Genomic DNA, 14,556 nt, shown 5'->3' on the forward strand with positions numbered 1-14,556 from the left:
CCTCAGTTGGTTGGCTCTGAGAATGCAGAGCTGTGTGTCACTGTTTGGATGTTTCTCCTTGGAACTTCTTGGTCACGTGGGAGAGGATTACCTGCTTCGTCTCATTACTAGACTTTGGAGAGATCATCTCATTGCTGGCCACAGGCTGTCTGACTGGGTGTATAAAGCATGTGCTGAATCAGGTTTGGACAAGTCTGATGTTTTATCTCTGGACTTTTCTCATCTTTCAGAGATCAAAGTTTCCGTACTGTACTGGATTCTTGGCTTCATGTTTTCCCTCTCCCCTTCTCCTGATAGCACTTTGTGTCTGATTGAAGAATGTCTGCATCACAAACAAGGCTGTTTGTGCCTACTCTTCATTAAAAGGGATTCTGTTTTGCTCAGCAAATGGTGCAGAGCAGGACCCACTATTCATTTTTCTACAAGGTAGGAAGGAAATTTAATGTAGTCATTGCTGATTTAGAGAGTTTGGGTTCCGGATATGGAAACACTCACTACTTAGTGGAATTCTGCTCAGGGTTAAGTGCAATCTCCCAGCCTCTCTTTTTAAGGCTGAAGTGGCCATGGATTTGAAGTCAGAAAAGAAAATATCTGCAAGACTTCCCCCAGAAAGAGTATGAGATATTCCAGGATTCAGTGCACAAGGAGAGTCGGGGCAAACTTGACCTTTTAGAGGGGCTGTATTCAAACTGTAGTACTGGTCCTTTTATGGAAGAACTGGGTTGGGGACATGGGTGCGGGCAGCCCTCTCCTCCTTCCCAGCTCACCAAGAATAGCTGTTCATTTATCTGTCACATAGTGGGGTTCCTTGTAAGATTTCACGTGCAAAAGGAATTTGCTGCTAAAAACAAAAAGTTTACAAACTACAGATGCGGATCATTAGCACCCTGCTCCCAGATCCCACGTGTCTCAAAGGCCCCTTTTGCTCTTGTTTGGTTTGACAATATTCTGGGAAACACAGGCCATTGATAATCTGGCCAGTTTAGGTGTATTGCAACATTACTTTTCTTATTTGGGGAATTGTGTGTAGTTTCTAGCAAGGACCAGGTTTATTTGGTATGTATGAGCAAGGACAACAATTCATTTGATTAGGTTATTTGGGCGGCATTTTCAAAACACAGTATGTGTAGAGAAGGGCATGGGCTTAGGGCCCAGCATAAAAACCCTGTTCCCCCAAATCAGGCTCATTTTCCCATGGCCTTTTTTAAAGTTGTTTCTAGAAACCGCATGACCAGCACAGAGTTTTCTATAACAGATGGGGTTGCACATCTTCAGGGGACAAATTGAGATGAATTGTTTTTCCTCTCCAAACTGAATCAAAAACTTTGAAGTCAAACATGACTCTCCTTTCTTAGAAATAGCCCTGCCTTGAGGATGTGTTAAGGAGAGAGAGACTTGGCTAACTTGAGCAGAAGATGATAGATCATTTCAAAGGTTATTCTGTGGAGGTCTGACTACCAGATGGATGGCAGTAAGTGACTCTGAGGCCACTCATGATAAGATTTCTCTAGAAAGTTCTGACCTTATTCTTGTGTCACAGCCCTACTGTTTATGCTATTTATATTATGATATGTTGCTATCTGATAAATTTAGCTATTTGGCATTCAAAATTTACTATAGGAGGGGTGCTTTGCTATGTACTTTCGTTCGTTATCTCATTTACTGCTCATGACAGTGTTCTGAGGTAGGAGTATTATCTCTGATTTGAAGGTGAGAAATGAAGGCTCAGAGGTGTACAATGAGATACCCAAGAATATTCGGCCAGACAGGTGGAATTCCAACCCACACCCTCCGGAGTTACAGCTTGTGTTCATGCTGCCTGCCAACAGCTTTGAGAGAGGGCCCTGATACATGGGGAATTTTCTCTATTCCAATGAATTGGCTGACACAATCAGGTCCCTGGTCTGGGAGGAGGGTCGTATACCTGTGATGACCTCCACAGCAAGGGGTTGAGTGCTGCGGCCCCTGACCTTGCCACGCAGGGTGATTGTATAACGGGTACCAGCCCTGAGGCCTGGGATTTCCGCGGAGCACAGGCTGCCAGGAACCGTGAGACTGCGAGCTTCTTGGGCCAGGTCAGCCTCCCGGATCTCAATGACAAACTGCTCATAGATCCCATCTGGGCTGGTCCAGTCCAGTCTGAGGGCATCCCAGCTAACCTCAGTCACCGTGAGGTTCCCCAGATCTGGAACCTCCTCTGCATAAGAAGACAGAGTTGCTGAGTTACTAAAAAAGGCAGTTGCACGCTGGGACTCAGGCGAGAAGGCATTTTGGTTGAGGTTGGGGTGAGTTGTCTGGTTAGTGTTGATCACAGATGCGTGATTTACAGCAGGTGTTGAGGACACTCTTAATTGTTGGCACTAAAGCCAGGGCTTTCCTAGTCAGCCTTTGGAAATGAGACATAGTTCTCAGAATTGTTCACAGCTTCCATTCTTGACATACAGATGGTGCTCTGCGGAGTCCTCTGATGCATTCTGAAAATGAGCTCAGATCAACGTTTTTATTTTCCCACTCGCAGAGTGCGCTTTCCAACTTCTTAGCTATTACGACTGAAACTTGCTTTAAAAGAAAAGTCACCTCAATTTATATAAAAGAGGAGTAGGTGGAACTTTCCATGGAATTGGCTACCGTGCTAGGACTAGGGCTTGGCCAAATAAGGGACGGGACCTTTGTAAGGAAGCAGGGATGATTCACCGGTATTCCCCACTGGGGTAGGGGCTGAACCCAGTTTAGAGCAGGGAAGAGCGTTGATCCCTCCTGAGCAGAGACAGTGGGAGGAAACAAATTAATGAAGTTGTCTAGAATACCTGTCAAGACTTCAACAGAGAGAGGGGTTGTGCTGAAGTCCCGAGTCACCCCGCGGATGGTGACGCTATAGTGAGTGGCTGCCTTGAGCCCAGGCAGGTCCACGGACCTCAGTCCTCCCGGGACAGTGAGGTTTTGGGCTGCCTCGTCTGTGTCAGTTTCCTGCACCTGAATGAGAAACTGCTCGTAGGCTCCTTCCGGAGCCGTCCAGTGGAGTTTGAGGGCATCCCAGCCCACCTCGGACACCGTGACCTCTCCCAAACGGGGAGCTTCTCCTGGAGAAGGACAAAGAACCAGTTTAATGATCAAATCACACACCAAGATCCAGGGACTCCTTAACGAAAGAACAGGCTTTATATTACTTTTTTTTTTTTTTTTTAAATGTGACTTTCTTTAGATAACCACGCAGCTTCCTAAATTTGAGAAATAGAGCCAAGGGGGTGAGGCGTAGGAAAACATTTGTGATCTTATTTCATTAAGGAATTGCCCTAGCCTCTGGCAGACAAAGAGATTATTATTATTTTTTTCCTTCTGAATATCATGCCTTAACATCCCTCACCAGGAGGGAGCCTGTTTGTGAAGCCAAAGGTCCCTGCCATTGGGGCTGTGTGTATAGTCCCCAGGCTGGGCTAGGCACAGCCCCAGAGGCTGTGGTGCACATGGGGTGCAGTGTGAAAGCTACCCCAGGAGTTGTGCGGCTTGATTTCTCCCCATCATTAGGCACCATAGTGCTATAGCTTAAGGTACTCAAGTCTATTCAAAAACGAGTTGCGGGCTTCCCTGGTGGCGCAGTGGTTGAGAGTCTGCCTGCCAATGCAGGGGACACGGGTTCGAGCCCTGGTCTGGGAAGATCCCACATGCCGCGGAGCAACTAGGCCCGTGAGCCACAAATACTGAGCCTGCGCGTCTGGAGCCTGTGCTCCGCAACGGGAGAGGCTGCGATAGTGAGAGGCCTGCGCACCGCAATGAAGAGTGGCCCCCGCTTGCCACAACTGGAGAAAGCCCTTGCACAGAAACGAAGACCCAACACAGCCATAAATAATAAATAAAAAAATAAATAAATAAATAATATTTAAAAAAAAACAAAAAAAAAAACAAATAAAAAACGAGTTGCGTCTGATTATCCTTGGGCAGGTTCCTGTTGGGAAAAACAGAAGCTATAGACAGAAAGGTAAGAGGTACCTGTGGAGGCCTCAGCAGAGAGCACTGGTGTCCTATAGCCCCGGATCACCCCGTAGATGGTGACTGTATAAGGGGTGGCGGCCTTGAGGCCCTGGACGTCCACAGCCCGCAGGCTGCCGGGCGCCGTGAGGTTCTGAGCCGCCTCCACCCCGTTGGCCTCCTGCACCTGAATGACAAAGTGCTCAAAGGCCTGGTCAGCTGTGGTCCAGTTGAGTTTGAGGCCATCCCAGCCAGACTTGGTCACGGTGAGGTTTTCGATTTCAGGGGCGTGGTCTGAATAATGACAGAGACGGGGTCAGTTAAATCATTCCTGAAATGCTTTCCATCTGGGAACTCAGAAATGGCAAACCCGCTGCCAATGCTGCGAGACCATGGGGGCCCCAGGGCCACCTGCATCCCTGGGCCACGCTGTCGCCATCAAAACACCAACAGAAAAGTCAACAGAATACTTATTTTGCCTTGCTGTGTATTTGGGTTTGTCTTTTGAATACGGTGTTTTTCTATTGACCAGTGTCCTGTGGATTTGGAAAATGCTACACGTCTGGGTTAGTACTGCTCTGGGCTGCAGTTTCCACTTTGGAAAGCGGCTCTCATCTTAAAGGTGAGATCATAGGAACAGCCTTCGGCTACTCTCGGGATTCTTGGTCTGAGCCGTCCAGCCTTCTGTATTTTGAGGAAATTGGTCCTCTTAGATTCTCTTCCTTTCCGTGCTTCCTCAATCTCTCCTGGAAGGCATGTTTTATAGTCTCTTTATGTTGGGATTTTTGTCAGTTTCTGGGGCTCAAATCAGTTTACATAAACCACTTCAGAAAGATCAGAGATAAATTAACACAGTACAAGTAAGGCTGTCCTGAGGAAGTCACTGAGTCTTTGCAAAGCTGCCCCTCATTGGATAGAAAGAAAGACTGAGGCCCTGGGAGAAATAGCTTATTAAGCTCAATTAAAACTTGCCATCTTTATTCATCTCTAGGATGAGCAAAGCACAGAACACTCACTTGTCTGAGTATGGCTTCAAGGTGATAATTTGCCCAGGGCTGAGCCTAACTGGACTTTGCATCACCTAGGAAGAAAGGATTTTCTCTGGAAACAGATCCTCTAAACAACAGAGTAAGAACTGCCTTGAGCTCATTTAGGTGAACAAATTGTTTCTCTCTATATGCCTCACATTGGCTGCTCATTTCAAATCAGTCCTATCATCTGTCCATTAAAGCAGACGTCTCACTTGAAAATCTTAGCTTGCAGTTGGATAGAAGATATCCTTTCAGAGGGGAAAATGTTTCTTTTCAAGAATCTGTTTGATTCAGACTTTTCTACGTTCTGGGGAAGGTTCTTCCCAATTGTTCCATTTTGGCAAAGCTGACACTCCTTCAAATCTTGTTTGATCTAGAACAGCGGTCTGCCAACTATGATCTGAGGGTCAAATCCAGCCTGCTGCCTCTCTTGGTAATAAGTGAGCTGACAACAGTTTTAAAATTTTTAAATGGTTGGAAAAATCCAAAGAAGAATACTTCATGACAGATGAAAGTATATGAAATTCAAATTTTGATGTCATAAGTAAAAATCTCATTGGAACTCAGCCGTGCCTGCACATTTACATATTGCTGATGGCTGCTTATGTGCTTCAGTGGCGCAGTAGAGGAGTTGAGACAGAGACCATATGGCCTGAAAAGTCTAAAATATTTACTGTCTGGCCCTTTCAGAAAATGTTTGCCATACCTGACCTTGACCTTCATTCTACAGAGTCCTCATTCAACCCAAATCTGTGTCCCGGAGCCCTTATCCAAGACCCCATAGCAGTTCCTAACCACACAAACATGGTCTAGGTGAGAAAAAGAGGACCCCAAGCTCCAAGTGATGTATACTTGTGGGGAAAGAAAGGGAAAAAGATCAGCTATCTTTTAACCCAGTGGCCCTTGTGAGGCCAGGAGCAGTGCTCCAGTTGTAGCAATTATCTCCTTGACCTTGGGATTTTAGCACAGCTAAAGTCAGGAGTGTGTCCTTTTCAAATATTCCAAGAGCCCTCATGCATGAAGAGCCATCAGACAAAAACCAATCTAAGCCAAGCTGTAAAGTTAAGGAAATCAATTCTGTGGCCCATAAACTCTCCTTTTTATCCCACTTTCTTATTTTTTTTCTCCTGCTGCTGTGAAGGCTTCTTGTCAAGAACTTAGCTGACATTGATAGTTGACCCCCCTTGTGTGAATTAAGTCAGTGTTTCCTCTCAGGTAACTGCCTTTTAAGTTCTTTCTCTAATTATGACATAAAGCATATTTTTTTCCATGAAAGAGATTTCAGGTACCAGGTTGCAAGAGATGTGGGGAGAATTACCTATCTGGGGGAGGGAGGGTTTATGGAGGGGTTACAGATTGTCTTTTAAGCTGTTGTAGTAAAGATGGTTGGAGAGAGGAGGAGATCCACATTAGAAAATGTCTCTTCCTCATGAGAACCATTTTTTTCTTTAAATCAGCTTTTTTATATGCCACGGATACTTTATACAATGTCCTTCACATCCTGCTTCATCTCTTCTTACAGTGGATAGAGTAATTTTCATAAAATGTCACGTGGCTCAGTAAATGGTAATAGTCATGGTGATGATACTTCCACCAAAATTTTTGGCTATTCTTCCATTTTTTTGTTTTTTTTGTTTTTTTTGTGGGGAGGGGGTTAGGCAGATCAAGAAAAAAAAATCAGTTATATTTAGTGCTGTGACCGTGACCATTGCTGGGTGGGTGCTTTTGGTGCCCGACCCAAAACCCTTCACTAAACAAATGCTAGACAGATAAGTAAAAGGTGTAACTTCAATGAATAAAATCAGTAGATAAATTAAAGGGAGGCGGGTAAGAATTATGAAAAGAGAGGGAAAAACGTGAATAAAAATACAGCAGACAACAATTGAGATTGAGACCAGAGGCTTCACATCAATGCGGACTCTGCATTTCAGTAGCAAATGACACACTTGTGGGCTTACTGCCCCAGAAGCCCCGTGTTTCCGTTGTATAGTTCCATACTGAATTTCTTGGCCTTTCTTTATGAAAAGACTGTTGTCCTTTTCTTCCAGCTGTGCACTGGCATCTACCCTCTGAACAATGCCAGTGGGCCTGGGAAATCAGAATTTCAAAATCCCATTTCTGTGCTCATGGTGAGTTGACCAGCTGGCCTGGGGGAATTTCTGGCTGTGCCAACTTTAAATCTTTGGATTTCCACCGTCTTGTAGATGGTAATTACCAAGTGCTGACTGATGAGGAATCCACTTTTAGTGGTCACCGATGGCAGAGAGAGTGATTCTCCAACAGCAGCGGGATGGACAAATTCAAGCCTCAGGACCCCTGAGGGTAGATTAAATTGTTTGGATCTCATCTTGTAAAGTTAATTGAAATTAAAAGCCTTGCCTGCCTTAAAACTTTCTGGTGACTCTTCACACTGTCAAGAATGAAACCCAAGCCCCTCAGCATGATATTCACTGCCCTTTGTAGATGGTACTGATAATGTCTGTAACCTTGTATCCTGTTATCCCCAGCTCCATCATACAGCAGGACTGTATAGCTGGTGTTTCACTAACATAAAGTTTCTCATGCCTTTGAGCTTCTCACCTACTGTTCCTCCAGCTGGAAATGTCGTTACTCCCTTCTCCACTTGCCCAACTCATTTTCCTTTTTTAGGATTCAGCCAAGTATCACCTCTTCCAAAAAGCCTTCTCTGATACGCTGCCTTCACCTTGCTCAGGTCTGGGATGGGTATCTGCCTCTGTGCTCCTGTAGCTTCCCACACTTTCCTCTAAGCAGACTAGTTACGTTCCTATAATTTTGGTTTTGGTCCTCTCATTCTCACTGCAATGTGCATCATTTCCTGAGTGGAGGGGTTGTGTCTTTCTGTTCTCTATACCAGCGCTGCCTGACCCATGGCAGGTAAGAAATAAATACTTGTTGGATGGATAAATATTTGACTAAATTTCAGTTTGCTCCATGAGAAAATCAAAATGGAAAATCAGAGCAGAATGCCTTCTATTACTTGCAGCTGTGGCTAAAAGCAAAATTCCACCTCTCTGCTTCCCAAACCCTTGAGAATTACTGGGGTATCACTGTCAAGCCTTATGCGGTGTGGGAGGATGCTTTATCGGCCTTGTGTTTCTGCATGTCCTCCCTGCTTTATGTCCCTTACTGCTCAAAGAAAATCATGGCCTCCACTTCAAGCGGGGTTTTGTTGAGTTTATTAGAATACAGATATGGGGCCGGAGGCGGAGATGCCTGGCCCATACTCATTTTGTTCAATGCTAACAGGGATAGTACCTTTTTTCTTTCTTTCCTTCCTTTCTCCCCCCTCCGTCCCTTTCTCCTTACCCCCATCCTTCCTTCTTTCTTTCCTTCCACTTTTATCCAGAGTAAGCTTAATTAAAGACTCCAGGAGAATGACTTCCCTTCCCTTAATCCTTAAGAGAGAGAATTTGGGCCTTTGATACAGAGGTGAAAGAAAAAGACCAGAAGATTCAGTGGAAATACTGCCTCTGGAGGAGCTGGAGTCCCCAGATGCTCATGAAGCATATGCCACGTGTTTGGCTGTGTTCAAGGCACTGGGGCTGCAGCCAGTGAAGGAGACAGAGTCCCTTCTGGCTAGAAGTAGGAGGCAGGCCATAGGTAAGTAAACCAACTAGTGAGTGATATCAGGCAAGTGTCATGAGGAACTCTGGAGCAGCATGAAGGGGTAAGTCAGGATAGGGCACCATTTTAGACTGGTTGACAGAGAGGTCTTTTGAGATGAGACTTGAGCTGAATGAAATGAGGGAGGTGCTGGGTGTAGAACTGGGAGAAGAGTGGTATCTAGGCAGCAGGAGTAGCATGTGCAAAGGCCCTAAGGTAGGAGCAGGCTTGGCATACTTAAGGAACAGCGAGAAGGCCAGGGTGACCACAGTGAAATGAGCAAGGGGACAAGTAGTGGGAGTGAGGTCAGAGAGATGGGAAGGACCAGACTCTGTAGGGCTGTGTAGCCTGTGATAGGGTCTTTGCATTGCATTTCAGGTGTGATGGGCATACTTTTAACTTGGTGCTGCATCAAGGAAAAGGCTTGCGCTTTGGCTCAATGCCATGGCTAGAGCCCTGGAATTCCCTGGGAAGAATGCTTTGGGGCAGCCAATTTCACATCTTCTCTGTAAAACCCACAGACAATGAGCGACACTTTGCAGACTTCTGCTATTAAGAATCGAGTAACGCAGAGCTGGGAATCCCTTTCTTCTGACATTTGAACCTACACCCTTTGACATTTCAGGACTCATAACCACATGGTACATTCCTCTAAGCACTCCCACTTTTCCTGTTTCTTTTTTCTCCCCATGTGTTTACCAAGGCCAGGTCCCTGGACTTCTGCTTCTTTACGTCTTCTACAACATAGTCCTGCTTGCCTCTTCCGTGTCTGTCCAAAAACTTCTTCCCACGTTAAGCCTATCCTGATGCTCAGAAGGCATGCCGTGCTCCCACTGCACCCCACACCCCTCGTTACAGCAAGTGAAGGCGTCTGTTTGCTGGATAGTTACCTCCTTGGAAGCACAGACTTGTCTTCATTGCTGTAGTACCCCCAGGACTTAGCACGGAGCATGATTGTAGTGCATTATTGACTGAGTAAATGAAGGAGATATTTACTGGGAGGATATTGTAGGGGATATTTACTGGGAAGATAGACTTCAGGAGATGGAGAGAAATGCCCACCTCACTTTTAATAAAATAAAATAGTTCTATGGAGAAAGCCATAGAGAGAAATATTCTAGAGACAGTGGGGGAAGAGCCCATAAAAGGGACTTTGCACATTTTTCCTGTAATGAAGAATGTCTTTAAATATACAACGTGATTTCTTTGAAAACAGTGTTAAAGAGGCACGGCTGGGGAAATGAAACCACTGAGCCCTTGGGAGGCCAAAACTGGGCTCTTAGTTAGAGACAAAGTAATTCCAGCCTGTGATTCACTTGAAAGCTTTCATCTCCCTGAGCAGCTAAAGCCTGGGGATTCCCTGCTGGAGATAGGAGATAAAGTGGCTATAGCCAGAGGGTAAGATGACTGAGTGGAGATAGGAAACTCTCTTTAATCTAGCATTTGTAAAACTCAGGGAAAAGTGAAGAGAGAGGGAGAGAGAGAGAGAGAGAGGCAGAGAGAGAGGCAAAGAGAGAGAGAGAGGGAGGGAGGAGGAGGAGGAAGAATAGGAAGAAGAAGAGGAGGAGGAGGAAGAGGAGGAGGAGGGAAGAGAAGAAGAAATTCCCTCTCTTGTTTCTCTGATTCATTTGTGGTCCCTTCGCATCTTATAACAAGCTCATGTTTATAAAGCTGAACCATTCAAATCTCTACCGTAGATTTATTTCTTCCCAATTTATTCTCCCCTCCCCCCTCATCTATGATCGAGCTACCCCACCCCCACCCCTCCATCCCCCACCGAGCATCCTTGATGACCATCTCATAGCTGCGTGGGAAGCAGTCCATGCACAGAGTCAACAGAATTGACCACCTGAGCTCACTTCAGACTTTCTGAAGAGGCTACTCTTTGTCTACTAAATACCCCTTCTCTCTCTCTTCCTTACAAACTACCACAATTTTATGTGGGCAGCAACCTGGTCCGCCAGAAGACTACCTTTCCTAGACTTACTTATAGCTAGAAGTGGCCAGTGAAATGCAAGTAGAAGTCACTGGTGAGGTTTCCAGAAAGACTCTCATGTAGGAGGTACTTTTTTTTTTTGGTTTTGGTTCTTCCTCCTTCATGCTGCCCAGAACACAAATGCAAAGGCTGTACTGAAGTAGCCATATTGTGACATGGAAGTGACTTTGAGAATGGAAGCCAAGGACTAAGACTAGTGGAACAGAAAGCTAGAAGGAGCCCAGATCCCTGATCATTTGGAACTGCTGTGCCATCCCTGAACCACCTAACCTCAGACTTATTTTATGAGAGAGGAAACCAACTTGTATCTTGCTTAAGTGACTGTTATTTGAGATTTCTGTTATATGCATGTGAAAGTATCCATAAATGACAAAGACGCTTCAAGGCATTTCCAAATATGCGCATCAGTGCCACACATTTTCTGCTTATGGAGACTCACCTGGAATAGCATCTCTGCCAAGACACCGTCTCTGGCTGCTCCTGACTCCCCCATTCACTCCCTTTCCTTGGCTGAGGGCTGCCCAGTCACTCCCTTTCCTTGCTTGAGTGCTGTCTAACATTCTGACCATCTGGTCTTACCCCAGGGACGGTGAGTAAGTGCACATGAGTCAGAATAGCAGTGCTAAGTACATAACCCATTTTTTTCCCCTCAAATATCAGCATACTACAATATATTCAGTGGGTTCTCAATACATACTTACTTATTAAATTGAAACTAAAGACTATTACTTGTCATACCCTGAAGAATTAACATTTTTCCCCTGTACCTCTTGAATATTTGGGGGCCAAAGTTAAATGTGTATATTTTCATATAGGAAGAACTGATTTTTTTTCTCAGTTTAGCCATTGAGAAAATATGGAAGCCGGTACAAAGAACAGGATACTTGGGCTAGAAGGGATACTGGAGGTCAGGATTAAGCTGTCATGGAAAAACAAAGTTCATCTCTTAATGACCAAGAGAAAATGAGAAGGCCACTGTGGAAGGCTCAAAGGACCGTGTGCAATGTTTCAGGTAACCTGAGAGGAAAGCAAAAGACCTGGAATAAAAACAATTAATGGGAAAAAACCAAGGAATTATTCCCAACATCTTGGTCATCTTGAAAAGAAATAAAATGAAAAGTTAATTAATTGTGCTAAAGAGGAAGGAAAATGAGAAAAATTTTAAAGAGTCTGTGAAATGCACAAAATTAAAAAAAAAAAAGAACCAAAGACAAACACAAACTTTGATGCTTTAAGTTCTCCTAGGAGGAAATATTTAAAAACCACTTTGATTGCCCAGCTAGGGAACTTTGCTGTTGACGAGTCAGTTGACAAGAGGAAAAGATAGGTAAGTAACTCTTTCAAATGGGATTTAGAGCAGTCATGAGTAGAGAAATCCCCATGTCTTCCCATCTGGTCTTCTCATTTGAAGACAATCTGGCTGATGGGTCTGCAACCTCAGAATCAACAGAGGGTGCGGCGAGAGCTCAGAGGCTGACCTCACCTGTGGATGCGTGTACCCGTGCCGGCTTGCTCTTGTGCCTGCCCTTCTCTGCTGTGAGGAGGATGGTGTATTCCTGCCCAGGTTCCAGGCCTTTCAGGATGTAGGAGGTGGTGCCTCTGGGGAGCTGCACCTCCACTGGCTGGCCCAAGGGAAGACTGTAGTTGAGGCGGTAACGGTCAAACTTGGCCAGCGGCATCTGCCAGCGCAGGGTCACGCTGGTCTCCGTAGGTTCAGAAACCTGAAGGTCCTTGGGCGCGTCCAGGTCTGGGAGGAAAACAGAGAGTTGAACACCCTTCAGGCTTCAGGGCAGGACTGCTTCTGGGGCTGAAAGCTGGTTGTGGGCTACAGTCCTAGGTCTGCCGTAGCGCTGTGTGGCTTCAGGTGACTCAGGTGTCTGAGTCTTAGTTTTCACCTTTGTGAGATGCTGTTATTGCACGGTACCTCACTGTGTTTTTGAAAGATTAAAAATAATATAGTGGTATATCCATACCATGAAATGATACTCAATTAAATGCATTTAAAAGGAACTGATTATTGATACAAGACACAATTTGGATGGATCTCAAGAGAATTATTCTTAGCGAAAAAGCCAATCTCTAAAGGTTGCATATTGTATGATTCCTTTTATGTAGCATTCTTGAAATAACAAAATTGGATGAAGACCAGATCAGTGATTGCCAAGGATTAAGGTGAAGGGGAGGGTGGGAGTTGCCTTGGCTATAGAAAAGTGTAGGAAGAGCAACCCTTGTGATTGGAACTATTTGGTGTCTGACTGTAGTGGTAGATTCCAAAATCTACAAGTGATAACGAGTGGTAGCTTCCAAAATCTACAAGTGATAACATAGAACTAAATACACACACACATACACACACATACACACACACACACACACACACAGTTGAGTGAAATCTGAATAAAGTTGATAGACTGTATCAATGTCAGTTTCCTGGTCCTGATAGTTTTCTGTAGTTACACAAATGTTACCAATGGGGGGAACTACACAAAGGGTACAGATCTCTCTGTATTCTTTCTTACACCGCATGTGAATCTACAATTACCTCCAAATAAAAAGATAAAAAAGAATATGTGTAAGTGCTCAGCATTGGATCCTGCATAATGATCTCCCCATACCAGCCACCCCTTATCATCATAGTCCCAGGGGGCGATAAGCAGGAGGCTGGTGGAGAGGTAAAGGGACGAGTTTTCTTTTTTACAAATTTTCCAGAAAAAACAAACAAACTTGCAGAAAGAATCAGCGGCCTCAAATCATGTAGCCCCTCAGCATCCTCACTCAGAGGCTGGAGCTGCAGGATGCAATGAGTAAGAGCAAAGATTGCCTTAAACTATGCTCCTGCCGCTTATAATCTATATGATGGGGGTATGCAATACACGTTAAGTGTTTGCTAAGAGAAAAGCCCCCAGATGTGTTTTGATTAGTCAGTGGTTTATAAAAAATGGAATCGGTTGCCAACTTTCAAAAGTTTGTAGATCTCTAATAAAGTCTGGTTCCAATTTTTTGTAAAATATCCCCTGTCCCCCTTCCTGCATAGAGAGTAGTGTTAGGATCATTCACATGGGGAGTGCTTATGCTACTTTTGAACGTGGACATCTGGGCTGGATGATCCTAGAAGCCCCTCTTTCCTCTGGGCATCTACTATTTCTTTTTAAGTAGGTTTCCTGCCTCCTGGGCCTTGTTGTGTCTGCTGGTGCTCATCCCGTGGAGGTGGGAATCCAGGTGGGCCTCACCTGTGGCCGCATTGATGGTGGTTGGGTCACTCTCCTTGTCCCCCTTCACGGCAGACACTCCAATACCATATTCAGTTCCTGGCCTCAGACCTAAGAGAGAACATGCAGGTTGAGATTCGGCCCAAAACTGGACAGACTTTCAGAAGGCCATAAAAATGGCCCTGAACTAGTCCCTGAAGGCTACGATTTCTCAATGTCTGGACTGTTTCACAGCCTGACTCACTGAGGCCCAAGTGAGATGGATAGCTGGGAAGTGTTTTTTTTCACTCTCTGGAGGGTTGCAACGTGGGGACATGCCCCCAGGGCCAGTTGGGTCAGGGATGCGGAGCTCACCTGTGAGTGTAGTTTTGGTTGTGGTTTGTTGGCTCCTGGGGACTTCTACCTCGGCATGGTCACCTCCAGAGATGGGTGCATACTTAATTCTGTAACTGTCGGCGGCCGCCTTGACGTTCCTCCACTCCAGGGTGATGCTGTTTTCTGTCTGGGAGATGCGGCGGAGATTTCTGGGCGCATCCAGGCCTGTTTGGGAGAGGAAGGGGCATTGGTTTTGAGAACACCAGGCACCAGGAGAGAGGGAGTCCTTGACAGTTCAAGGTGAGACATGAAAGGTGCCTGCCATTGGAGAGAAATGACAAAATTGCCCACACACTCCTCTGGCTCAATAGCTAATGCACACATCTAAACAAATACTACATACTTGACACTTTCC

The 14,556-nt window shown here is 45.2% G+C and overlaps 1 protein-coding gene across 7 annotated transcripts in view; it reads right to left on the reverse strand.

The window, feature by feature from the left end:
- Positions 1-14,556, reverse strand: part of TNC (tenascin C) — a 91,864-nt gene that overhangs the window by 38,264 nt on the left and 39,044 nt on the right. For 3 of the 7 annotated variants that reach the window (XM_082402174.1, XM_082402176.1, XM_082402175.1), the window contains exons 8-13: positions 14,181-14,366; positions 13,848-13,937; positions 12,101-12,364; positions 3,988-4,260; positions 2,808-3,080; positions 1,925-2,197 (exon numbers count right to left, since the gene is read on the reverse strand). In XM_082402174.1, coding sequence (XP_082258300.1) covers positions 1,925-2,197; positions 2,808-3,080; positions 3,988-4,260; positions 12,101-12,364; positions 13,848-13,937; positions 14,181-14,366 — 1,359 coding nt within the window. The remainder of the gene's footprint in view (positions 1-1,924; positions 2,198-2,807; positions 3,081-3,987; positions 4,261-12,100; positions 12,365-13,847; positions 13,938-14,180; positions 14,367-14,556) is intronic. The other 4 variants (XM_082402178.1, XM_082402179.1, XM_082402177.1 and 1 more) reach the window with 3 other exon arrangements.

Source organism: Balaenoptera borealis (assembly GCF_965194805.1).
Source record: "Balaenoptera borealis genome assembly, chromosome: 8".
Lineage (NCBI taxonomy): Eukaryota > Metazoa > Chordata > Mammalia > Artiodactyla > Balaenopteridae > Balaenoptera > Balaenoptera borealis.